The sequence below is a fragment of the Aspergillus uvarum genome, assembly GCF_003184745.1.
Source record: "Aspergillus uvarum CBS 121591 unplaced genomic scaffold BO82scaffold_99, whole genome shotgun sequence".
NCBI lineage: Eukaryota > Fungi > Ascomycota > Eurotiomycetes > Eurotiales > Aspergillaceae > Aspergillus > Aspergillus uvarum.
The window spans coordinates 26,525-49,612 of NW_020291396.1; the positions used below are offsets into that span (position 1 = coordinate 26,525).

General features: G+C 54.3%; 9 protein-coding genes across 9 annotated transcripts; 6 read left to right on the forward strand and 3 right to left on the reverse strand.

Moving 5' to 3' along the window:
* Window positions 1–320: 320 nt before the first annotated feature.
* On the forward strand, window positions 321–1,657 carry erg20 (bifunctional (2E,6E)-farnesyl diphosphate synthase/dimethylallyltranstransferase). Its single transcript, XM_025633817.1, has 2 exons — window positions 321–522; window positions 606–1,657. Exons 1-2 carry the CDS (start codon window positions 403–405, stop codon window positions 1,527–1,529), a joined length of 1,044 nt encoding a protein of 347 aa, XP_025486139.1. The 5' UTR covers window positions 321–402; the 3' UTR covers window positions 1,530–1,657.
* A 329-nt stretch (window positions 1,658–1,986) lies between these two features.
* Window positions 1,987–4,546, forward strand: BO82DRAFT_348197 (arylsulfotransferase family protein). Its single transcript, XM_025633818.1, has 3 exons — window positions 1,987–2,740; window positions 2,882–3,349; window positions 3,395–4,546. The coding sequence occupies exons 1-3, from the start codon at window positions 2,312–2,314 to the stop codon at window positions 4,493–4,495; spliced, it is 1,998 nt and encodes a 665-aa protein (XP_025486140.1). The 5' UTR covers window positions 1,987–2,311; the 3' UTR covers window positions 4,496–4,546.
* Window positions 4,415–6,200, reverse strand: BO82DRAFT_220731 (NMT1/THI5 family protein). Its single transcript, XM_025630773.1, has 4 exons — window positions 5,964–6,200; window positions 5,724–5,895; window positions 5,521–5,670; window positions 4,415–5,466 (listed from the first exon to the last, which is right to left on the reverse strand). The coding sequence occupies exons 1-4, from the start codon at window positions 5,996–5,998 to the stop codon at window positions 4,798–4,800; spliced, it is 1,026 nt and encodes a 341-aa protein (XP_025486141.1). The 5' UTR covers window positions 5,999–6,200; the 3' UTR covers window positions 4,415–4,797.
* Window positions 6,201–6,948: 748 nt separating this feature from the next.
* BO82DRAFT_359595 (glycogen [starch] synthase) lies at window positions 6,949–9,808 on the reverse strand. The gene is made up of 4 exons (XM_025636613.1): window positions 9,194–9,808; window positions 7,775–9,137; window positions 7,521–7,716; window positions 6,949–7,462 (listed from the first exon to the last, which is right to left on the reverse strand). The coding sequence occupies exons 1-4, from the start codon at window positions 9,656–9,658 to the stop codon at window positions 7,345–7,347; spliced, it is 2,142 nt and encodes a 713-aa protein (XP_025486142.1). The 5' UTR covers window positions 9,659–9,808; the 3' UTR covers window positions 6,949–7,344.
* Window positions 9,809–11,490: 1,682 nt separating this feature from the next.
* BO82DRAFT_407568 (uncharacterized protein) lies at window positions 11,491–12,057 on the forward strand (the record flags this gene model as incomplete). The annotated part of the gene is made up of 1 exon (XM_025639639.1): window positions 11,491–12,057. The coding sequence occupies one exon, from the start codon at window positions 11,491–11,493 to the stop codon at window positions 12,055–12,057; it is 567 nt and encodes a 188-aa protein (XP_025486143.1).
* Window positions 12,058–12,458: 401 nt separating this feature from the next.
* BO82DRAFT_437020 (uncharacterized protein) lies at window positions 12,459–13,692 on the forward strand (the record flags this gene model as incomplete). Its single annotated transcript, XM_025641161.1, has 1 exon — window positions 12,459–13,692. The coding sequence occupies one exon, from the start codon at window positions 12,459–12,461 to the stop codon at window positions 13,197–13,199; it is 741 nt and encodes a 246-aa protein (XP_025486144.1). The 3' UTR covers window positions 13,200–13,692.
* Window positions 13,693–14,338: 646 nt separating this feature from the next.
* Window positions 14,339–15,026, forward strand: BO82DRAFT_220880 (uncharacterized protein). The gene is made up of 3 exons (XM_025630774.1): window positions 14,339–14,376; window positions 14,437–14,595; window positions 14,659–15,026. Exons 2-3 carry the CDS (start codon window positions 14,503–14,505, stop codon window positions 14,836–14,838), a joined length of 273 nt encoding a protein of 90 aa, XP_025486145.1. The 5' UTR covers window positions 14,339–14,376; window positions 14,437–14,502; the 3' UTR covers window positions 14,839–15,026.
* A 740-nt stretch (window positions 15,027–15,766) lies between these two features.
* On the reverse strand, window positions 15,767–19,171 carry BO82DRAFT_396488 (GARP complex component). Its single transcript, XM_025638846.1, has 2 exons — window positions 18,772–19,171; window positions 15,767–18,712 (listed from the first exon to the last, which is right to left on the reverse strand). Exons 1-2 carry the CDS (start codon window positions 18,989–18,991, stop codon window positions 15,867–15,869), a joined length of 3,066 nt encoding a protein of 1,021 aa, XP_025486146.1. The 5' UTR covers window positions 18,992–19,171; the 3' UTR covers window positions 15,767–15,866.
* Window positions 19,172–19,475: 304 nt separating this feature from the next.
* Window positions 19,476–21,951, forward strand: BO82DRAFT_322972 (MCM DNA helicase complex subunit MCM5). The gene is made up of 4 exons (XM_025632781.1): window positions 19,476–19,658; window positions 19,715–19,841; window positions 19,904–21,309; window positions 21,366–21,951. Exons 1-4 carry the CDS (start codon window positions 19,522–19,524, stop codon window positions 21,856–21,858), a joined length of 2,163 nt encoding a protein of 720 aa, XP_025486147.1. The 5' UTR covers window positions 19,476–19,521; the 3' UTR covers window positions 21,859–21,951.
* Window positions 21,952–23,088: the final 1,137 nt, after the last annotated feature.

Below are 23,088 nucleotides of genomic sequence, written 5' to 3' on the forward strand. Positions count from 1 at the left end.
AGTGAGAATCCGTGAGAAATGAGGCTCGGAGTCGGTAATATCGCGACGAAGAGCAACCAAAAACACACACCTCGCAATGCTTTCGCACCCCATAAATGTATGCAGCAGGAGCTGGACTGGAATGGGGCCCGGCAGTAACTGGATTTCCTGTTTGAGCAAGCAGTAACAAACACGGCAAACAGCGGGGCGTCGAAAAACAATAATTTATCCATAATCCATAATTGTATGGGGCAATGATCTTTCTTGGCTGGCTGGCTGGCTGGCTACCGCTTTGTCGATTTCCCTTCCCCCTCCCCCCTCTCTCTCCCCTCCTCCCCCCCCCACTGTTCAACTATCGTTGTTGACTTTCTTCTTCTCTCCCCTTCCCTCCTCGCTCGCTGTTCACAGTGATACTTTCGCACAATGCCTTCCACCACCAGCCGTGCCTCCTTCGAGGCTATCTTCCCCACAATTCGCGAAGATCTCCTGAACTCGGCGAAGCAGTACAACCTGCCCCAGAATGCGCTGGAATGGTTTGAGAAGGTATGTCGTCCGGCCGAAAATCTCCCTCATCTCGTAATGGATTGCAGGAGACTCACTCAATCCTGTCGCTGCTTCGCGCATAGAACCTCAACGTCAATGTTCCTGGGGGAAAACTCAATCGCGGTCTTTCCGTCCCCGACACCGCTCTGGCGCTCCTGAAGCAGCCCCTGAGCGAGGAGCAGTTCAAGCACCTGAGCATGCTCGGCTGGCTCACGGAGCTGCTCCAGGCTTTCTTTCTGGTCAGCGACGACATCATGGACAGCTCCATCACCCGCCGTGGCCAGCCCTGCTGGTACCGCCACGACGGGGTCGGCCTGATCGCGATCAACGACGCCTTCCTGCTCGAGTCCGGCATCTACATCATCCTGAAGAAATACTTCCGCTCCCACCCCGCCTACATTGACCTCGTCGAGCTGTTCCACGAGATCACCTACCAGACCGAGCTGGGCCAGCTGTGCGATCTGATCACCGCCCCTGAGGACAATGTCAACCTGGACAACTTCTCCATGGAGAAGTACATGTTCATCGTCACCTACAAGACCGCCTACTACAGCTTCTACCTCCCCGTGGCGCTGGCCCTGCACTACCTCCAGCTGGCGACCCCCGAGAACCTCCGCCAGGCCCACGACATCCTGATCCCTCTGGGGCAGTACTTCCAGGTCCAGGACGACTACCTCGACGCCTACGGCGACCCGGCCGTCATTGGCAAGATCGGCACCGACATCCAGGACAACAAGTGCTCCTGGCTGGTGAACCAGGCCATCCAGCGGTGCACCGCGGAGCAGCGCAAGGTGCTCGACGCCGCGTACGGTCGCAAGGACAGCGAGCAGGAGGCCAAGGTCAAGGCGCTGTACAAGGAGCTCGACCTGGAGAAGGTCTACCTGGAGTACGAGGAGAAGGTGGTGGGCGAGCTCCGCGGCAAGATCGACAGCATCAACGAGGCCGAGGGCTTGAAGAAGGAGGTCTTCGAGGCCTTCCTGTCCAAGATCTACAAGCGTAGCAAGTAAACGGTCGGACGAACGATACCCCCTTTCATCATGGCGACACTTCTTCTGTCTATCTTTTAATTAGTGCATACATACCCCATCTGAGATAGATTAGCTGAACTACCAGAGAAAATACAGCATACATTGTGATTTACCCGGATGATTGTTTGTAGTCTGCTTGGTTTCTGCCGAGTACAGACGCTCGGATCTATAGCAATGGAGGACATGCCAGCGGAACAGAACAAACCAAACCCAGTGTCAACTCGTACACTGGCTTGGCCAGACCCGTCTCCCGACACCGATTCAAAATAGAACGCATCTCATGAGCAACAGCCTCACGTGAGGAGAGTGGGATTATTATTCTCGATAGGGATTCGTCATCACCTCAACCAGAAAAGCCAACGACCAGTCACACATCCCGTGGAGAGACGCATTGCCCAACGGCAACCACTCATTTCCCACGCGTGGACCACACCATCATGCATCCTTCACCCATGCTGTTGACACCTTTTTACACGATGAGTATGATACATATCGCTATCACTCCAAACCAAGTGGGCCCTTGCCCCCCCTATCCTCGGGGCACGGATGGCAGCCAACAGATTTTCAACCACCGGCGGCCACAATGTGGATCTTCCGCCAGTTCTTTATGAAGATCCAGATCCGCCTCGAGTTCGCACTCCGACTTTTTGAGCACCTATTCTGACTTCTGACTCCAAAACCGTCTGGAAATGCGACTACGCATACTCTAACATACTACACCACCCGCCCCGCAACTCAATGTGTAGCTGTCCGTCCTAGCGATGACGATGACGTTAACATTGACGCCGGGCCTCTTCTTCTCCCTCATCCTAACCCCCCTCCTATTTCTACCATGCATCCTCGCAGATGAAGGCCCCTACAACCAATCGCAACTCTACGACCAAGGCCGCATGGGCTCCTGGCCCACGGAGCTGTACCGATCGACCACGGCGATCGGGCTGGCCGTGAACTGGGTGCAGACGAGCCCGCGGTGCCAGGATGCCGGAGAATATTACCTGCTCGCGCCGCGGGGCGCCAGCGTCCACCGGCCGGGGCCCATGATCCTCGACCACGGCGGCCACCTCGTCTGGACGAGGGCGTACGGGCAGACGTACAACGTGGACGTACAGCGGTACCGGGGCCAGGACTATCTGACCTTCTGGGTAGGAAGCGATGCCGATGTTGGGCATGGGCGGGGCACGTATTTCATGGTATGTATACTTTGGCTGCCTTCCCTTGTCTCGCCTACCTTGTCTCTTAGATAGATTTGAGTGATTCTTCCGGGGGAGGACCAAGACGTGAGACGAATATCTAAATATCTCCGCGCATGGCAATTCTTGCCAGCAATAAAGCTAGACTCCTCGTATCAAGAAGCGTATACCTTCCCGGCGGCGCGGAATCGCCCCGGCGACCTGCACGAGTTCCACATCACGCGCGACGACACGGCCCTCCTGACCAGCTACGACCGGCGGCGCGCCGACCTCTCGCGGGTGCCCGATGAGACCGGGCAGGCAGGCCCCGTGGACGGCTGGATCTGGGAGGGGACGTTCCAGGAGCTGGACATCGCGACGGGCCGGCTGCTGTTCGAGTGGCGCGCCTCGGAGCATTTCGCCTTCGAGGACGTCGTGCGCGGCCGCGAGGCCGGGCAGGGCGTCTCCGCGGCCGAGCCCTGGGATTTCTTCCACATCAACAGCGTCGACAAGGACCGCCGCGGCAATTACTTGGTTTCGGCGCGGTATACCAACTGTCTGAGCTACGTCGACGGGCGCACCGGCGAGATCCTCTGGCGGCTGGGCGGAAAGAGGAATAACTTTACCGATGTCTCTTTGCCTGCTGCTGCTGCTGCTGCATCACCGATAGCAGAGTCAGCAGAGTCAGGCCCCGCCACGAACTTCACCTGGCAACACCACGCCCGCTTCCGCGACAACGACACCGCCATCACGCTCTTCGACAACGCCTCCCGCGGCGTCGGCGCCCCCGCCCGCACCTCCCGCGGCCTGTACCTGGACGTCAACCAGACCGACCTCACTGTCCGCCTCCGCCACGAGTACTGGAACACCCCGGACCAAGCCCTCAGCAGCCAGAGCCAGGGCAGCCTGCAGCTCCTGGCCAACGGCAACGTGCTGGTCGGCTACGGGTGGAACGCGGCGTGGACCGAGTTCTCCCGCGAGGGCGAGCCCCTCTGCCAGGTGCACTTCGGCCCGCAGCGCGAGTTTGGGCTGGGCAATATCCTCTCCTACCGCGTCTTCAAGCACCCCTGGCGCGGGGCCCCGCGCTCCCGTCCGGATTTTGAGGTGTATAGGTATCGGGCCGCAGCGAGTTGGAATGGGGCTACGGAGGTGGTAGCCTGGGGGCTGGAGGGGACGGATGATGCTTCTGCTGGGCAGCAGCAGCAGCAGCAGCAGCAGCAGCAGGGGAATCTGGAATCAGGGGGAGAGGGTGGGAGTGCCGCGGCCTTGGCGAGAGTCACGACCGTGCCGAAGGTGGGGTTTGAAACTGTCATCCCTATTCCGGAGGATGCAAGGGAATACAGGTATCTCCGCGTGCTGGCGCTGAATGCCTCGGGCCATGTGCTGAGCGCGTCCAAGCTGGCGCGCTGGGATCCTGCGGCTGAGGAGGCGGTTGTGGTCTCTGGGACTGAGGAAGGTGATGACTATGGTCTGGGGCGGTTTGGCACTAGGGAGAGGGTAGCTGTGGCTGGGCTCTTGGGTTGTGCGCTGGTGCTCGTTGTCGGGGTCTGCCTCTTACGCCGGTTCGGAGTTCTGTTCCGGAGGACTGCGCTCCGTCGTGTGGATGATCGGAAGCGCGGAGGTTTCCGGCGTTCGAAACGCTGGGACGCGGAGGACGAGGGACGTTTGAGCGATGTTGAAGGTGGGGAGGGGGTGGAACTCTCGTCTTTGTTGGGACAGCACCGGGTAGGCCCTCTATCGGACAGAGAGGGTGAAGAATATCGAAGCAGGAATTGATACCCACGAAGCTGGTGTGATTTATCGGGTTGCCGTTTGGACTTGGCAAGCAATGTTTGAGCGGCTTTCTATTAGGTTCAATAGAGCATAGTACGTATATGGTATGATGGTTGCACAATCACTACGTGAATTAGGTGACCGACTACACTTCTCCTGCGAAGTGTGGAAAAGAGGCAATGCTCGATAGTTATTCATTTCGTAACGAGTGCATAGCTAGCTGAGACCGCTAGCCTCATGATGTCAATGGCAGTGAGATTCGGTGCTCACAGGCAATAATTTCCCCGTTCCGCCAGACGACGAACTCAAGCAGAGGCCACCTGCAGCCGGCGGAAACCGCCCTGATCAGCCACCTCCTTCTGCAACTCAGCCATGCGCTTCTGATCGCCCAGCGGATCGGTGGAATCGGCATCCAGATCCCAGGACAGGAACTCATTGGTGTAGTTCGCCTGGAAGTCCGCGTCCAAGATTCCCAATCGCTTGCCGTAGTTGGTGACCTTGTTCCAGTCGCGCTGGACGTTCTTGAGGTCGCGGCTGAAGTACGCGAACGACCGCTCGAAAATCTGCCGGTTGACCGGGGTGCCCATGATGGGCTTCATGGCGACGTACTCCTCGAAGGCCTGGGCGGGCTCAGCGAGGACATACTCGGTGGCACGCTTGACAGCATTCATGAACTTGCGAACGCGCTCGCCGTTGGCAGCCAGGAAGGCGTCATTGGCGATGTACAAGATGGAGCAGAAGCAGCAACAGCCGAGCTCCGCGAGCTGATCGATGCGCAGCATCTGCACGTCGGTGCGCGGTCGGTTCTGGCTCGCCAGCCAGTCGGCCAATTCGACCATCTGCACGTTCTCGAGACCAATCCCCGCGTCGATTGTGCCCTCGATGATTGCTTTGGTCACGTTCATGCCGCAGCGCACAGCGGTGTAGTCATCCGCCGTCATGCCGTAGTACTTGGTCAGCTCATCGATTTGGATCTATGACTACCGGTCAGCGTAGGGCAAGGGAGGGGTGGCCTGTCCTGTACGCACCTTGCCAAACTCGCCGACATAACCAATTCTCTTACCCTTCAGAGAGCGGAAGTCTTCGGTGATCCCGCTCCCCTTGAGGTAAATGACTCCAGTGAACGGCTCATCGAGGAGAGAGCCGATCGAGGTGACAGGGAAGTTGCGAGCTTTGGCCTGATCTCAACGGTTAGCAACCAGCACAAGCTGTTGACCCAGGGAGCACATACGGCCAGAGTGTGGATCATGGCCTTGAAGCCCATGTCTACCTTACCACTGCCGATAATCTCGGTGACATCGGAGGGATCATTGGGCTCGAGCAGAGCAACCTTGAGGCCCTCTTCCTTGAAGAAGCCTTTGCTCTGCGCAAGGTAAAGGGGGGCGTGGTACGGGGTCGCGTGCCTTGAAACACAATAGTTTTAGCAGGGATCCCACATGTACGGCTACCCGTAAGAATTATCAATGCGTACCAGTTGGTCAGGAAGGTGATCTTGTCAGTAGACATCTTGGCACAGAGTTCAAGTCAAGATCAAAGTACTGGACATTGTCAGCAATGGGGAGACGGAGCTCCCCTTTCCATCTTGCGTATAGGGGGATGGAACAATCAATGCCACGCATGTCCTTTCGCTAGTATTATCTAGATCAAGTTATGACAGTATAATCTCAGAACGACCGAGTGTCTGCCCTCATCGTGGGTCAGGGTGACGTGTATTCCACTGCTGGGCTCTCTTGCAAAGTGCCTTGACAGCAAATTGGCAAGACAGCCGCAGAGCCAGAGGAAGATACACCACCGATCCGGAGATGAGGACAGAAACTCGAGTCGAACACCTGTCATGCGCGAGCTGTGACTGCCATTATACTAGTACGATACCTTGATCCGTCTGAACCCCTAGCGAGAAGACTCGGAAAGTCATCCTGATTGCGTAGCTTCATTGTGAGTCGTACCGGACGATAGTGTACGGTGGAATCGGAGACTGGATTGAGGTTTCGAAGATTGGAATGAGAAGGATGAAAGACAGAAGAGAAGAGGAAGAGAGAGGGAAGAGAGAGGGAAGAGAGAGGGGAACGGAAGTATAAGTAGGAGGGAGGGGAGGGAGGGAGGGGGAGATGTGGAACCCCCCACCACCATCACATGTACAGTACGTACTGTACTTTCACTTCTCTGCCACTCACTAACGTACCACTACCCTCTCACCGAAGCGCAGATTCTCCGCTCATCAGCGATAATCCCAAAGTCTAATTGGGCTGGACCTCCCAATGTCTCCAGGATCCTGGCTGGTGTTGATCCTCTCGCAGCTCCCCGCTCCGAAGACCCGCACCACAACTCTCTCTGTCTCTGTCCATCAATCCATTAAATGACTCAACTTCTTGGCGTCTCGAGGGAAATCACCACTGTGAACTCACATCCCTCCGGTCTCGGACTACAATCCCTGCGCATTTCTCTCCTCACGTCTACCGTCAAGTGCTTCCAGGAAGATACTGGCTATGGACCGAATGGTTCAATGCATTCGAAGTATCTAATCTCCAATCTGTTAAGTGACTAAGTAGAGAGGATGTACATTCAAGGCAGGCGAAGGAGAGGGAACATATCAATATTAAACAAGGGAGTGAAAAGAACCAAACTAATGGAGCAAGACCGCAGAAACAGCCAGGCTATAATGTCACACGGCAACCGGAACGATGCGCTGTATTCAGGACCTACGAATCAAGACGAGTCGGCAATAGTCAAAACTGCAAGCATGCTGGGACGAAGGCAAAGGACGGGCACAAAATGCAGCAACTACAGAATGATGTGTTCCACATAAAGGAAGTAAGTACTTGGGTGTCTGTTGGTATCGTATAGACAATCGATCATGCGTCTCCATTCAACGAAAGCCGGTCGAGCGGGGAGGCAGGCCGATCGGTGGCTTTCTTCGTTCGGAGAGTGAGAGGGAAGTAGTGGTCATCTGGCTCTTCTTCCTCGCTGGTCCTGTGCATGGAAACTGGGTCAGCGACTACATCTCTAAGGGTATCAGGGCTCAACTTACGGAAGTCGCCAGGCAACATAGTCCTCCGTGCTGAGGCCTTCCTTGACCTCCTGGAGGGAGGCAAAATCTCCCGGGGTCATCATGCCGGACCGGTCTCTTGGCGACCCAGGAACAGAGAGGGGACGCGAGATCTTCTGCTCTGTGCCTCCGATGATATCGTAAACATCCTCTCCGTTTCCAAATGACGAAGGGTAAGCTGCACACGCTGATCAGTATCCAATAGTGAGTGAACAAGTACAAGGAAAAATACACACCTCTACGCAGAGCAAGCTGCCGGGCCTTGACGTACTCCAGACCCATCCGCTTCCAATCCAAAAGATCGCTCAATCTCTCGGTCCGGTTTCTCTGGTTGATCCGTTGTCGCCGGCTTTTTTGAGTGAAGTTCAACATAAAGTCCGTAAGCTGGTTCACAGAGTCATCCACCCCTTTCATGCGGCGGTCCACGATATAGATACCGTAGTCGGACGAGTTCTCGATCAATTCCTCCATGTAGCACCCGAAACCAGAAAGGTTGGTGGTGATGCTAGGAACTCCCATCACCGTACATTCGGCAGGAGTATATCCCCACGGCTCGTAATAAGAAGGGAAAACTCCAAGGTGGGTTCCGCGCACAAAGTCATCATAGTCAAGCGGGAGCACTGGGTTTGAAGAGTTCAGGAACTCAGGATGGAAGACCACCTTGACTCGGTCTGACGAGTGGTTAAATAATTGCACCCGACGGATCTGGTTTAGAATCGGGTCTTCATGGTCATTAACCATATTGTGGGTAACGATAGGTGGCAGGCCGTGGCGCTTCATGGCGAAAAGCCGACGGCGCAAAAGGACGCGGTCCTGACTGGTAATCAAGTCCTTCTCATCCGGCATGTTGTCGCCCTCTTTCCATGCCAAGGAGCGCTCATACATGCGCTTGCCAATGCCCTGCTCGATGTTATGGATGGTCTCCCGAAGCGACTTCACGACAGCTTGGCCCTTCAGCGACTCCACCGTGAGTGACGAAGTCTGAGCAGGCATGATGATGAAGGCGACGACTGTTGTCTTTGATCCGGCCGCCTTGAGGCGGTGGTTGAGACGCGCCAGACTTTCGATGAACATATCCACGCCTTTGTTGCGGAACTCATAGCGACCGGCAGTAAAGACATACAGAGTGTTGTCGAGGTCGAAGTCGTTGTGGCCGTAGAAATGTCCACGAACGAAGTCATTGATTTTCTCCTTCGATTGCGAGTGCAGGTTCTGGAACTCATGGACAGCTGAGAACTTCTTCACATTCAGTCCGTTCGGTAGCACACCATCGGGCTTCCGCTTAAGCAGGTGCTCGCTTTCAAAGGCAGTGATGTGAGAGACGGTCGTGAAGACATCGGCCGTGTGCGCTGCAGCCCGCTCGATACAGTATCGATGGTAGATGCCGCGCTTACCGGCCTCTGCATCGACGTCAAAGTGCTGCAGGTTGTTGTAGAAGTCTACTGACCCTGCGCAGAGATAGCGACCGAGCAATGTGGCGTGGGTTGTGAAGATCGTGGTTAGGTCCATATGGCGCCGCTTCGTCAGAGGAAGGGCAACACCAGCAAGCCACTCGTGGAAATGAGCCACAACTGCTTTGCGACGTTCGTGTGCGATGAACTGGGACACCTGGTTAGCACTTTGCGCTATACTCGGGAGATTTCTCTATCGCGTACTTCACCCAGGAACCATGCTACCAAGTAGCCAAACACAATGGTCTCATTCGTCTCGGTATCACCTGCGGGAGAGGGGATTCCGGCCGTATTCCACAGGTCTCCCTTCCACTCGTCCAAGTACTTATAACCGGTTGAAGTGTCAATGAGTAGCACCCGAGGGGCACCTTCAATCAGCCAGCGGCCATAGACAATCTCAATGCCACGCTCTTTCATGGACTGGATTGTTTCAATCAATCGAGGGTTCGAAGGAGTCAGTTCCTCGACCTCAACAGCTGCGGAGGCTCGGTTGAGCGGTCCGATCAAGGTGTATCGTTCACCATACTCGGCGGTGGTGACGGGAGCTTTAGACTTGAGGACGGAGTAGATACCTCCCACACGATTGGCGACCTCAGTTGCGATCTCAAAGAGCAGGTGGTTGCGAACATCTCGCTTGGGAGGATCTTGACCGTTGTCTTCGCTCGCCATGGTGCGCCGAAAGAGCTGTGTGGGTGCAATAAAGCGGGTGCGGAGGAAGCTCGAGCGATAAGCTGAAGAGAAAGAGAATCCGACGATGAGCTACTTGAACTCACGTCAACACTCTCTTAGTGGTAGATTGGGGAGGGGGTGGGGGGGAGGAGGAGGGGTAGCAATGCAGAGAGAGAAGAGTAAAGAGGTAAAGAAGAAAAAAAAAGAAGAAGAGAAAGAAAAGAAAATCCCCAGGAGGAGGTGATGGTGACGTGCGGGGAGAAATACAAGGTGGGTGGCGGGGGAGGAAGAGGGAAACAGGCAGGATTGCTGCTTGCTGCTGCTGCTGCTGCTGCTGCTGCTGCTAGCTGGGTATAGTAGACTAGTACCGTACAGGACGGAGTTCAAGGTCCAATACGGAGTTCACAACCGCTAACCTGCCAGCTGAAATCCTGTCATCTCCTTATTTGCGTTGTTGCTAGGGACAATTTAAAAACCCCCCAGCACAGGGAGGGAAAGGGCAGAAATTAGCTTCGTTTCCCTTCATTTCCTACCCTTCATTCAATTGTATCCTTCGTGTTGTGTCTCTGTCGAGCTCACCGGGAGCAGGTTGGGCTAACAGCTGGACTAAACTAAAGGTTGGCGTTGCACGGACGCATCCCCAGTTCTGGCCTCGGCCTCTCATCTGGAGAATCTCTGAAGTCCTTGAGTCCTTGGAAGAGGGACCCCGGCTAATGACAACCCCCGGTTGGTCCCGTCAATTGCAGAATCATCCGACCAGATGATGATCCATGATCCGTGGGAGCTCACACTTACGTTACTCTGCTGCTGCGAGTTTTACGTTTTGTTGCCTCCTCCCGAACAAGGATAGGGAAACAGGGGGTGGTCTCATTTGCTCATTTTACGTGACACACACAAGGGAACGATCGATTTCCTCCATGGTCGAGCGAGGGAGGGGGTGGACGAGGAGGCAAGCGAAGATCTCGTATCAGGGAAAATCCCCCAATCCCAATGAATGTCCCCATTCGCAATTGTAACGGTGTCGTTCCTTTTTTTTCTTTTTTTGGTTTGATTTCGGTTCCCCTCTCTCAACAGCGTATGAATTGTACCGTACCTCAAAACCAAAGTTTGTCTCCGCTTGGCTCCGGCTGCCGGATTAGGTAAAAAACTGGGTAAATCTGGGCAAATCTGGGGAAAGCTGCTTCGTGCCCCTGACGTCACCGCCCACCGCCCACCGCCTCACGGTCCTCGCTTGCCAATCGTGCCGTCTTGTTGTTTTTAATCTGATGCAGAGCAGCCACCCCTCGTGCTGCAAATCTTCCATGCTGACGGCACTCATGCGCCATTCACAACTGTGCTTCTCCTCTCTGGTACCTTTTTCTTCCGAGCGACAAACAATAGCATTCGTGGTCACCAGTTCGCGCAATTGAGTTCGCCATGATTTACTTCCAACTCACACACCCCCGAAACTCGCTCTTACCGCTCTGTCTTGGATCTTCAGTAGCAAGACATTTAACAATGCCAGGGCTGCTCCTCAGCTGGATCGACTGGAACTGTCCTGCGCGGCATCTCCATCGGATCATCAAGTGAATTGCGCGGTAGGCGCTGTGCCATGAGTGACTTGAGATTCTCAATGTTTCTACCTCAGTGGATCGCCGTTACTCCCCAATTCCCACACACACCTGATCTTTGGTATGATAGTGACTCGAGTCGCAAATCAGCCTCGCAGTCAGAGCCCACCACCCTCTTCCCCTCATCCCCGCCCCCGCTTGCCACCAGCGCCGGGTCTTCGTCCTCCATACCAACCTCCACCCATACCCAATACCCACTTTGCCATCGATCAAGATTAAGCCATGCCTATGAAGCAAATTCAGAGCCACTTTCGGGGGCTTTTGTCGAAATCAAATTGTCGAGCACCGTGGAGAGTCCTACAGGGACTCTGGAAGTCCTTTCAGAAATCAAGCGATCCTCCTACCTCTCAACCGGACATCAAACAATTTAACAACCGTATATCGCCCGACTCGCAAGCCATAAACTATAACGGCATCTCTGCCCTCGTCGAAGGCGGCTATATGCACGTACCCCCACAAAGGCTCGTTGTCGTCAACCCTGACCCGGAGTCCGAACCGGCGGATAGTATCCGCTCGCTACGACCGTTCCTCTCATCTACAATGCGATCGAGCTCTTATACCCACTCCCTGGCCTCCACGCGAAGCACTCGTCCAGAGAGTCGCTTGTCGAGTGTGGATACCAGAGCCACGAGTATATTATCCGAGTCACAAGAGAGCACTTTGTCGTTCGACTTGAACAACGAGGAGGTCGATCTATTCTACCATATCATCTTCAACGGCCTGAGGGTCCAGATCAGCCGCAACCGAGTGCCCCAGGCGCTAGGCTGTCTGCCTGACAGGTCTGATTAAATTAGGGCGGTGTTGGGTGTTTTAAATCCAAGCTAGGCCCCGGCGTGGTTTGAGTCGGTGGAATGCATTAGCTTGGATTTGGTTCTTGTCACGTCGTCAGATACCCTTGCATACTGGAGTTTAAGGTCCACTTTGAATTGGATGCAATTACCAGATTCGTATTAAGTAAAGATCTCAGCTCGTTACACGTAGGGCCTCAGCCAGTTCCGGAGCAGCAAGCACGTCCAAATCATAGACCATCTCCGCGGCCGCGTTATCCTCGCTGCACTGATGCCCCTCACCATTTCCTCGATCTGGAAGATTCCTCTAAAGAGCACCTTCAGCTCGTCCGCCTCGACCTTCTTAGCTTTTTTGAGCTTTTCTGCTAGAGTCAATCTAACCAGATCCTTTATAGTGCCAATATGGCTTGTCAGCTGGATCTCTGGGGGCCCCAGCCCAGCTCCATCGCATTCACGGTCCCCGAATGCCTCTATTTGCCCACGATCCTGATCATCGAAATGACCCCTCTTTCTCCGCACACCCCCGAACAAAACAAAGCCAAAATAGTAACTATGCCCGCTAATTCTTACCTCTTGTCGAGACGGATAGACCTCATCCTTTTACTCATAGTACGAGTAGTTGGTCTGGCCAACGCTGCGACCGGCCCGCCTCCGCCGCACGAGCTACTCCGCAATGCCCCCCCCCCCCCCAATCCATCAACAATCCAGACCATCCTCACCCCTCCTCCAAGCGTTGACAAACAACAACTACACCACCACCACCACCACCACCACCACCCAGCCCCCGGCCTTGACCTTGACCTTGGCCTTTGCCCGTCCCCCACCATCGACTCGTCCTCCATCCTCCTCGCAGAACGCAAACGCCCATCCGACCGAGACCGAAACCGTTGTTCCCCGGTGCGCGCGCAACCCCCACGGCTCACAATCCCGATCGCTCGCTCCCCCGCCGCGCCGCCCAAGCCGTTTGCGGTATCGGTAAAGCGCTCTCCGTACCGTACTGTCCACGATCAACGTAACCAAGGCCATCACCCACCCACTTGGCACCCGTCGTCTGTCGCCTGTTACTCGGGAAACCTGACCACTTCTACCTACGGACTCCGTGTACCTCGCCCCGGTTCATCCCGACTCAAGACGGTTGCGTGAGCGGGGGAAGGAATTGGAAGTATGAAGACCGGGGTCGGAGCCGGTCGACCGCTTGCCGTTGCGATCCTACCGCAGACCGCAGACTGGGTTGCTTTGGCTTTGAAGCCGAGGGTGCGCGGGAAGTGGAGCCCCGGAGTTGGGTCTACGGTAGGTTGGATAGGTTGTGAGGGAGCGGCCTGGTCGGGGATGTGAATTGGTCGGAGGGTTGTGTCTGGATGGGAGTGGGTGAGAGTACACAGAGGGGAAAGGGGGTGCTTAGGCTGCTGGGTTTGGATTAGGATTGTGGCTTGTGTTCTCATGGGTTATTAGCTGGAACGAATGGTTGTAGTGTCGTAGGTTATATATCATAGGGTGGGAGGTATGTGAAGCTCGGGGACTGTGGTTGTGTAAGGGCAATCCAACATAAGAGCTTCATACATGTTTGTGTCGCAAACATGGAAGGGATTGGGGAGAAATAGCTGGAACAAAGAGACACAGAGAAGGTATGAGGGTGATACTACATGTAGTCCTGGAGTTTGAATCTCAACCACAAAACGGCACGGGCGCCAACTGGCCAGCGTGGGGTCTGGGCCTTGAGTCTGGACAGCCAAACCAGCGGTAACATTACTTCCCATCTTTTCATGAATTATCGGTGTGCGAACCTTAACATGAGGATACTCAGATTCAAGATCATTGAGATCTAGATCAAATCGAAGGTCTCTCAAAGGATCCCTTCAGTGTAACCCGACCCTTTTTTGTTTCCCTTCCACCTGCAGGAAACCCGACCCTCGGACTCTCGCCTCCCAATTCCGGATCCCGTACTGGGACTCACACTTTCCGCTCGCCAGCCAGCCTACAACCACATCAGTCACGCAGATAGTCCACCCTCAGTTGATTGCGCAATAAAATCCGATGTACATAGTATCGGCATCTCTGACCTCCTCGCCGATCACTACCATGTCTCACACGCAGCGAAGAGAATGGAAGAGTGAGACCGACTGTACCTGATCTCAGACCGGAGCCCATGAAGTCATTGGGTGGGGAGCATGACTTCATGATGCTGTCAGCACTCGACGGTGCTCATCCCAGAATCAATGAACACATCACCGCCAGACTCAGCATATAAGATCCCTTGCTTTCCAGCTTGACTGCCATTATCATAATCACAAGACAACGACTACCAAACTCTCAGACTACAGTAAGTCATCCACGACTTTCCAGAGTAACGCGCAGCAATAAGCTCACATCAACCCAGCAGCCAAACCAAACCAACCCAAACCACCACTCTACCTTTCTTCCTACCACCCCAAAAACCACACACAGAATGCCTCGCGGAGCTGAATACGACGACGGTGTCCCCCGCAGCGACAACGCCATTGAGGCCGGCCAGACCAAGGTCCACGGCACCAACCCTGACGTATGCTCCCCTTCCCCTTCTTGATACAACTTCGAAAGGAACCACGACTAAAAACCCCCAAAGAACGACACCCTCAACCGCGCCCAGCGCACCGCCCCCCTCCCCGAAGAATCCGGCCAGGCCAGCGGCTTCCTCAGCGCCCAGGGCAGCTCCGGCCCCAACAAGTTCGGCAGCGGCAAGGGCGGCCACGAGCCCAAGACCGTCGGCGACAAGAAGGGTCTCGGTGCCCTCCCCGGCCAGTAGGCGCAGAACCGTTTATGATTTGCATTCTGAAATCCTCCATTGTATGGCCTTGAGAGAAAAGGTCATATACATGGGGTGGATTGGAGTTCGGGGGATGGTTTTTCAAATAACTTACGCTTGATGCGGTTGCAATGGGGATATGTGATATCCTCGATTTTGTATGATATACTTCTTTTTATGATGTGGTGATGATTGATTGATTGATTGATTGATTGATCGTCTGGCTACGACGACGGTGCCTACTGGTTAGGGGCTTAGATTAATGGACTTTGCTGTTCATTGGGTTTTCTCTTCTATTGTTCTGGGTTGATGTGGTGGGGTGAGGGTTGTTGCGTAGTACTTGTACACTTACCTCAGCTAGGAGAGGACTACTAATTAGTGTTGCTGATATATAAAGTACCTGTAGATTAGGCTATTGTCCCGGCATCTGGGTCGGGATGTTGTGGTTTGGTGTTGGAGTTGAGTATTGCGAATAGATTCAAGTATTTTGAGGGGATGATGCATTTGACCGAGTTATGCTCTAAGTGTGGAATTCATGGGGCCTGGATAGGGGTGGTTCTAGAGGTTATGAGAAGATATGTAAATGCATCAATTAAGTATCTATATAGAAGAAATGGCTCACTCGAGCTGCTGCCCGAGTAAGCGAAAGTATGTCTCCTGACTGCACTCTATGTACGCTGCACGAACGGTTAATGAGGTCAGACAGCCTCCCGCCTCCGTACACCGAGCAATGGGATCTAGGCCAGGTGATTGACACAAGACAAATGTACACACTAGCCAGATAGCTATTTCTGGCTGCGGCCAGTGTCAGTGGTCTCGGACGACCCCTTGGATGAACTCCCGTCGACCGGGCTGGACTCGCGTGGCTCCGTGACAAGGCTTTTCTGTTGCACCAGCTCCAAGAGTCGCTGTCCCAGGTCGCCAAAGCCGTCGATCTTGCTCAGCTTGCTTTGGAAGTGCTCCGCATCACGTTGCAACCTACAAGTCTGTGTTAGTTGCGTCCGTACTCTAGGGGCGGAGGTCATAACTTACCGTTGCTTGGCCGCCTCCGAAGTCACCTTGACCTCGTCAAAGGCTTTCGTCCACTGCTCGCGGTAACTCTTGAACACAGGATCCATGATCATCATGACGGTCATGTCAGGAAGGTGCTTGCTCAGCACCCGATGCAAGGTGCCCGTTTCCTTGGCCAGTGTCTCCATGTACGGACTCACAGTGGTGGATCCAGCAGAAGCATCCCAGTCGATCCTTTTCATGGCATTCACGTGGATGGCAGATCGGGACCCCATGATGTCAACCAGTTTCTCATGGATACCGTTCTGGTGTTCTTGGTACAGCCGCTTCACTTTGTCGAACTCGCCCAGCAGCGGAATCGAGGGCGCGTGTCGGCGGACAAACTCGCGGACATAGGGAACCAGCGCAATGATAAAGCTGAGCGCCTGCGAGGATAGAGCTAGGTGTTTCGTGGTGATGTTCTTTAGGCCCGCGCTTCTCGTGGCGCCAGCACCCAAGATCAGCTGCGAAGACCGGGAGTTGAACAGCTTCAATGACTCCAGAAGCCCGGGCGCAATGTCCTGCATCATGCTGGGGATATTCGCCATGAGGAACTGGAACTCTTCGATGCTCTTCATCATCGCGACACCGGATTCGGTAAGGATGTACTTCTGCTCGTCAATCACCGCACTCCGCAGCTTCTCCTTACCTGTACCATTGGCTGTGGCTGGAGCCGTAGGTTTCGGCTCCTGGCGTCCGTTCGAGGACAGCCAGATCTTGGATGCATCGGTCCAGAGCTCAATGTCTCGCGTACTTGCGCTAAGTATCCGGTCCAGGATAGCGTTCTCGTCCTCTCCGAAGTCCCGTGCGTCCCATTTGTCAGAATCCATAACTTCGACAATGCGGCGCCGTTGGCTGTCACCAAACCGGTTGATGTAATCCCGAATCTGATTTCCCACAACCGTTTTCAATGCGGCGCCGCCTCTACCGGAGATAGCCTCACATTCGTCCGCAAAGAGTCGGTTCAGTGTAAAGTACTTGAGAAAGTCTTCCATCGGCAACTGAGATGTCTGTTCCGAGCGAACTTTCAGGACCTTAACCACTTGAGACTGAGCAATGTCAACCGCTTGGCCAAGAAGACTGGACATGTCCAGAACCTGTAGAATCTCGTCTTGCGCGATGAGGGCTGCCGTTCTCTCTGCTTCCAAGGCCGGAGTAGTCGGACCTTGAGGGTTTGGGCTTGGGGGACCGGAGCGCAGACCCAACGAGACAGGGTTTCCCAATCCACTGGCGATATCCAGAAGAACCTTGACTTGAACACTCAGTCTTCTCAAAGACTCACTAATCCCAGTATACACCCTGGCTAGCATTTCATACGAGTCCTGAGCGTCCAAGGCGCGGAGATTGCGCGCAAGGATCGACGACTTTTCTTGTTGACTAAGTTGTTGGGATTTGTGCGTGGACACAGACACCACTGATTCACTGTCGTCGTCACTGGAGCTGGGCATATGCTTGCGGATAAGACTCTTCATCTCGCGCAGTACTGCTGTCTTGAAGGAAGTCGCCGCAGGTGTTGTGTGGCGTACACGAGCCAGACCGGTGAGATGCATGCGCAGTTTCGACCGCAGTTGCTCATCAAAGTTCATATAGGCAGGAGATTGCGCAGCGCCGGAGCGTGCGCCACGCTGTCGCTGGAAAGAGAATCCCCATCTCTGTAGCGTAGTATCTAATGGTACATTCTCAACGTGCTGTCTCAGGTCGCCGAGAAGGTCACTTAGGAAGCGGCTCTCGTAGCCGCTACCGATTCGAGATCTCAGTTGATCCAAGTCCTCGGACGCACCTTCGAGCGCTTTCAGTCGCCGTAAGTCGATCGTCCTTCTCGACTGTTGCTGTTCTTTGTTTGCAGTCAAAGGACCTGTAGCCTGTTCCCCTGCCATCAATCTCTCCACCTCCTCAAGGCCATCGGCAGCCTCCTCAATGTTACCATTCTCGACGAGCGCTTCACATCGAGAAACTGACTCGACCACATCGCGGAGCTGTGCCACGGCATCTGCCAACATACGCACATTTTCCCTCCGTCGCCGCAGATTCACAATCTTCAGACCTCCCAAAGCCATTTCACGGTCAATCTTCTGTAGGTCCTTCCGCAGAACTTGGATACGTTTCACCGAGTCGGCGGCTTCTGCATGGAGCTCTCGCAAAGACCCGAGTGCGGTAAAGAAGGATTTAGAAGCGGTGGAGATGGACGAAATCAGGTGAATTTCCACAGTGTCCATGTACCATGAAAGCTTTTCTTGTAATATGGCATTCGTAGCGAGAGCCTTCCTCCCCGTGGCAGCGGACTCCACGGCGGCTCCATTCTCAGATTTATCTTTGGAAGTTATGATTCCAGATTTCTCCGACACCACATCAAACGTTCGCGGATTCTCGAGACGGAAGTCATCCTCGAAGTATACTGTGGGAATTGTGGACAAGGGAGTAACGGCTTGACCCCGGCCACGCCCGGCGTATGACCGCCTCCTGCCTCGCGTATCATATGGAGAGGTCGCTCGAGAGTGAGTCGACAGAGTTGACGGTCGGCGTTCCCGCGATCCAGGAGTTAAAGAATCCGAGTCTTCCGGCTTCGGTGAGGCCTTGCCCCCTCCCCGCACTAATTGCGATTCCTGCTCGGTATTGCTCTCTTTGGCTTGCTGAAAGGCATCATACAACGAGCCAACTTGAGAAAGATATGACTCGAACGCTTTAGAGTCAACGTGCGGGATATTGGTCAAGGTAACTGGAGGAATGTCACGAGTCGTAGGTGGTTTGTATCCGGCGGTGCCAACAGCGGTGTGAGGCACAAGACCCGTGCGGACAATCGGAGGCTGCAGGAGAGTAGAAATTGCTGCCGTTGAGGGATCAGGTTAACCTTTAATGTTCGAAGTGAAGTGAGCTGAGTCGTACCATTCTGTCCAGATTCAGCGATGGACCCATGGCGGCTGGAGGGATCCAGAATTCCGCCAGTACTTGCGATCGAGCTTGCGGTTGATCCCCTCCTTAAGGGGTATCTTTGGGATGAGACCCGAGGGGATTCGATCTGTGTGAATGAAAACTGAGATAGAGAAGGAGTGGAGGCGCCTGAGGCCAAGCTGTCAATCGACTTCCGGGGACTGGCAGAGGACATATTGATGCCAATTTGGCGACTGACAAGTCCCGCGGTCACCGTGCTGTGGGAGGGGAACACTATATGAACATGACAAGTTGACAGTTGTGGTTTAGCAAGAAAGAGACCGCCAGCAGTACACTAACAAGCAGTGTTGACCACTGGAAACCAGGATTGGAGGGCAAGAGAGGGCAAGCTTGAAGCGAATTGGAAGCAATTGACTCTTGCTGCAACGTCACCCAGCTCCATCTGATACGGGGGGGGTTCATGATAGCTTGAACCCGATCGGGTAAGGCGCCAGGCCCCGGGGATGAGGGATGACAAAGACCTATTCGAGCCGCGTCGGAGCCCGGGGCTATGTTGTCCCGCCGCTTTAATTAGCTGTTGCCTTAGGCCAACGCACTTAACGCGTGGTCCCGACGCGACGCGTTCTATTCGTGTGCCGTTGCTCAGGAAAGATATTTGCAGTTTCTCCTCGCAACGGGATACACCGAAAACCTACACACCTCATCACAACTGCCACCCCACCTCTTGTCACTGCCGTCACCACCATGGATAGACGCACCCCCTATACTTTGAGCGTCCTCGCTCCCAGCGTCGATGGTGTCGATGACTCTCGCAGTCAGATCCAAGCGAAATTGAGGGAGTTTGTATTGGAATTTCAGTTGGATAACGCATTTATCTATCGGTATGTTGACACCGCCGCCTTGTATGCCACATCTTGATATTGACTTGCCATCGCAGTGACCAATTGAGACAAAATGTCTTGGTTAAGCAATACTATTGCGACATCGATATCGCTCACATGATCTCATACAATGAGGAGCTGGCCCACAAGCTCACCACCGAGCCTGCAAACATCATCCCCCTCGTAAGCTCACCGACTCCTTCTTAGTTCGAGACAGCTCTAATCAGTACTTCTACCCACTTCAGTTCGAGGCAGCCCTTCAAGAATGTACCAGACGCATTGTATATCCCTCCCAAAGAGACGTCGAACTCCCCCCTCACCAGCTCTTGCTCCACTCGTCCGCAACACATATCTCGATCCGAGACCTCAACGCTACTAATATCTCGCATCTCGTGCGAATTCCGGGTATCGTCATTGGCGCCTCGACGATATCGTCCAAAGCTACGCAGATGCATCTCCGATGCAAAAACTGTGGTTATACCGAAAATCTCACGGTTGAGGGTGGATTCGCAGGGATGCAGCTCCCCAGAAAATGTGGCCGTGAAAAGCAGCCAGGCGATCCTAACTCGGAGCCGTGCCCGCTCGATCCATATGTTGTTTCGCACGAGAAGTGCCACTTCGTCGATCAGCAAGTCCTGAAGCTGCAGGAGGCGCCTGATCAGGTTCCTGTGGGTGAACTTCCTCGCCACGTCCTCATCTCTGCCGATCGCTACCTCGCCAACCGAGTTGTACCTGGTTCTCGTTGCACAGTCATGGGTATTTTCTCAATCTATCAATCATCGAAGGGCGGAAAGAAGGATGGAGCAGTCGCCATCCGCAACCCGTATCTGCGGGCTGTTGGTATCAGCACGGATCTCGACCATACTGCCAAGGGCAATGCTGTTTTCTCTGAGGAGGAAGAACAGGAATTTTTGGAACTCAGTCGTCGTCCCGATTTGTACGATGCGTTGGCACGAAGTATCGCCCCGTCGATCTACGGGAACCTAGATATCAAAAAAGCTATTGTGTGTCTGCTGATGGGTGGCTCCAAGAAGATTCTTCCCGATGGGATGAAACTTCGTGGTGATATCAACGTCCTCATGCTTGGTGATCCCGGTACCGCTAAGTCGCAACTACTCAAGTTCACCGAGAAGGTCTCGCCCATCGCAATCTATACCTCCGGTAAGGGTTCGTCCGCGGCGGGTTTGACCGCCTCCGTACAACGTGACCACGTTACGCGCGAATTCTACTTAGAAGGAGGTGCCATGGTGCTCGCTGACGGCGGAGTTGTCTGTATCGATGAATTCGATAAGATGAGAGACGAAGATCGTGTTGCTATTCACGAAGCCATGGAACAGCAGACCATCTCGATTGCCAAGGCCGGTATCACCACGATCCTCAACTCCCGTACGTCTGTTTTGGCTGCAGCCAACCCCATCTTCGGTCGTTATGATGACCTGAAGACTCCGGGCGAGAACATCGATTTCCAGACTACTATCCTGTCGCGTTTTGATATGATCTTCATTGTGCGAGATGACCACGAGCGCAGCCGCGACGAAAGTATTGCCAGACACGTCATGGGTGTTCACATGGGCGGACGAGGCATTGAGGAACAGATCGAAGCAGAGGTCCCCTTGGAGAAGATGAAGCGGTATATCAGCTACTGCCGCACGTATGTTACCACCAATCTTTCGAATGCTATGAATAGACATGCTAACAACACAACAGCCGTTGCGCACCTCGCCTGTCCGATGAAGCAGCCGAAAAGCTGTCGTCACACTTTGTCACTATCCGGAAGCAGGTCCACCGTCACGAAGTCGACGCTGGCACTCGGTCGTCCATCCCCATCACCGTCCGTCAACTCGAGGCCATTGTGCGTATCACTGAATCGCTGGCTAAGTTGAGCCTGTCGCCCATCGCAACGGAGGCTCACGTCGACGAAGCCATCCGTCTTTTCTTGGCCTCAACCATGGACGCGGTCAACCAGGGTGAGGGCCAGGGAAGCAAGGAGATGATGGAAGAAGCCAGCAAGATCGAAGACGAACTGAAGCGCCGTCTCCCCATCGGCTGGAGCACGAGCCTGGCGACCTTGAAACGCGAGTTCGTGGAAGGCAGAGGATACACCGAACAAGCCCTCCACCGGGCTTTGGTGGTCATGCAGCGCCGGGATACCGTTCAAATCCGCTCTGGTGGAACCCAGGTGTATCGCCATGGTGTTTAATGTCTCTGCTTTTTCTCGGCCTCTGGATCTCTCGGTTTGACATCCAGCGAACGGTCATGACTGCTGCTTCTCTGATTATGATTTTTTTTTTTTGGCGGAATCTCGTTTACATACCAAATTGGGTTTCGGGCACAGCGAGGATGAACGGTGTACGGCGCAGGTTGTTTTCTCCCAGTCTACGAGAACCTATCTATTTAGAACAATCAATATAACGCACATAATAACTTAGACAAGCGCTCCACATCATGATTTGATGACATTTTCGTTTGAATGCATTGACGAGATACAGCGATTTCTAACTCACCAGTGAGCTTCGCGACATGCTAGGGTGGAGCTTGGCTGTCTCGGAAAGGCTGGAGCCTTCTTCTCAACCTCATGGGCGAGGCCAATGACAGCTGCAGTGAGCGCACACCGAACCGGGGAAGGGTTTCAAGAGGAGTAACCGGCGGGGTTTGTATCATAGTCCAGCAGCTCGTACTTTACAATGCAAGGTTGCAAATTAGCCCGACTCGCGGGCCATGAACGTCCCCTGTTGCCTATGCCGCCTACGACAAGCACGTATAGGGGTCTGTTTAGCATGCACCGTCCTGTGTACCGAGTTGGGCTGGTTCCTTAACTTGTTCAATTCCCGGGTCTTTGGAGACTTCGAGAAGAGGAGAGGGTGTAGGCGGCTTTGGCAATTCATCACTAGGGACCATACCACACTAGGCACACGCTGCGCGCTTAGACTACACAAGACAGCACATCATCAGACTAGTACTGCTAAGCTTCCAGTGGTTCTGGGCCGATCCATCCTGCTGCATAAAGACGAAGAGGCTCCTCCCCGCAGCAAGTGGTGACAGTACCCTTTCACGGTCAGTATCAAAGTCGAGAAGCCGGGTTTCCCCATGCGGCGGCGCCGTGGCAACCCCGAAAGACTGCATCATCAGCAGGGCGACCTGCATGGATGTCTGTATGAGTCTGTCTGTATGCCATAGCCAATCCTCGAGGGCAGAGGGGCGGTGGTGGTTCGTCACTAGCTGTCGCGAAGAATGGAATGTGAAGTGCCGCCACCACACTGCCATGGCAGATAGTTCATACTGGGTATAAAGCACATGCGTCGCCCCCCGACAGCCGGCGGAAACCATAAAAAGAAACCCCCTGAGGAATGCTTCACGGCCTTCCTCGGCGAGCCCGGCTGGTTCACGGGGTAATCCTGTTCCGGCGCGTAGCAACGTGCATAGCTCCCCT

What these genes read in the sequence shown, in the direction of transcription:
- erg20 (XM_025633817.1), top strand. Translation starts at nt 403, where the DNA reads ATGCCTTCCACCACCAGCCGTGCCTCCTTCGAGGCTATCTTCCCCACA. An exon ending in CGCTGGAATGGTTTGAGAAG is followed by an intron (nt 523 to 605) that starts GTATGTCGTCCG and finishes CTTCGCGCATAG; the next exon opens with AACCTCAACGTCAATGTTCC.
- BO82DRAFT_348197 (XM_025633818.1), top strand. Translation starts at nt 2,312, where the DNA reads ATGACGATGACGTTAACATTGACGCCGGGCCTCTTCTTCTCCCTCATC. An exon ending in GGCGGGGCACGTATTTCATG is followed by an intron (nt 2,741 to 2,881) that starts GTATGTATACTT and finishes CCAGCAATAAAG; the next exon opens with CTAGACTCCTCGTATCAAGA. An exon ending in AGAGGAATAACTTTACCGAT is followed by an intron (nt 3,350 to 3,394) that starts GTCTCTTTGCCT and finishes CCGATAGCAGAG; the next exon opens with TCAGCAGAGTCAGGCCCCGC.
- BO82DRAFT_220731 (XM_025630773.1), bottom strand. Translation starts at nt 5,998, where the DNA reads ATGTCTACTGACAAGATCACCTTCCTGACCAACTG. An exon ending in CCATGATCCACACTCTGGCC is followed by an intron (nt 5,671 to 5,723) that starts GTATGTGCTCCC and finishes CGTTGAGATCAG; the next exon opens with GCCAAAGCTCGCAACTTCCC. An exon ending in ATGTCGGCGAGTTTGGCAAG is followed by an intron (nt 5,467 to 5,520) that starts GTGCGTACAGGA and finishes CGGTAGTCATAG; the next exon opens with ATCCAAATCGATGAGCTGAC.
- BO82DRAFT_359595 (XM_025636613.1), bottom strand. Translation starts at nt 9,658, where the DNA reads ATGGCGAGCGAAGACAACGGTCAAGATCCTCCCAAGCGAGATGTTCGC. An exon ending in TAGCATGGTTCCTGGGTGAA is followed by an intron (nt 9,138 to 9,193) that starts GTACGCGATAGA and finishes CAGGTGTCCCAG; the next exon opens with TTCATCGCACACGAACGTCG. An exon ending in TATGTTGCCTGGCGACTTCC is followed by an intron (nt 7,463 to 7,520) that starts GTAAGTTGAGCC and finishes TTCCATGCACAG; the next exon opens with GACCAGCGAGGAAGAAGAGC.
- BO82DRAFT_220880 (XM_025630774.1), top strand. Translation starts at nt 14,503, where the DNA reads ATGCCTCGCGGAGCTGAATACGACGACGGTGTCCCCCGCAGCGACAAC. An exon ending in TCCACGGCACCAACCCTGAC is followed by an intron (nt 14,596 to 14,658) that starts GTATGCTCCCCT and finishes AAACCCCCAAAG; the next exon opens with AACGACACCCTCAACCGCGC.
- BO82DRAFT_396488 (XM_025638846.1), bottom strand. Translation starts at nt 18,991, where the DNA reads ATGTCCTCTGCCAGTCCCCGGAAGTCGATTGACAGCTTGGCCTCAGGC. An exon ending in CGCTGAATCTGGACAGAATG is followed by an intron (nt 18,713 to 18,771) that starts GTACGACTCAGC and finishes CCTCAACGGCAG; the next exon opens with CAATTTCTACTCTCCTGCAG.
- BO82DRAFT_322972 (XM_025632781.1), top strand. Translation starts at nt 19,522, where the DNA reads ATGGATAGACGCACCCCCTATACTTTGAGCGTCCTCGCTCCCAGCGTC. An exon ending in CTGCAAACATCATCCCCCTC is followed by an intron (nt 19,842 to 19,903) that starts GTAAGCTCACCG and finishes TACCCACTTCAG; the next exon opens with TTCGAGGCAGCCCTTCAAGA. An exon ending in TATATCAGCTACTGCCGCAC is followed by an intron (nt 21,310 to 21,365) that starts GTATGTTACCAC and finishes ACAACACAACAG; the next exon opens with CCGTTGCGCACCTCGCCTGT.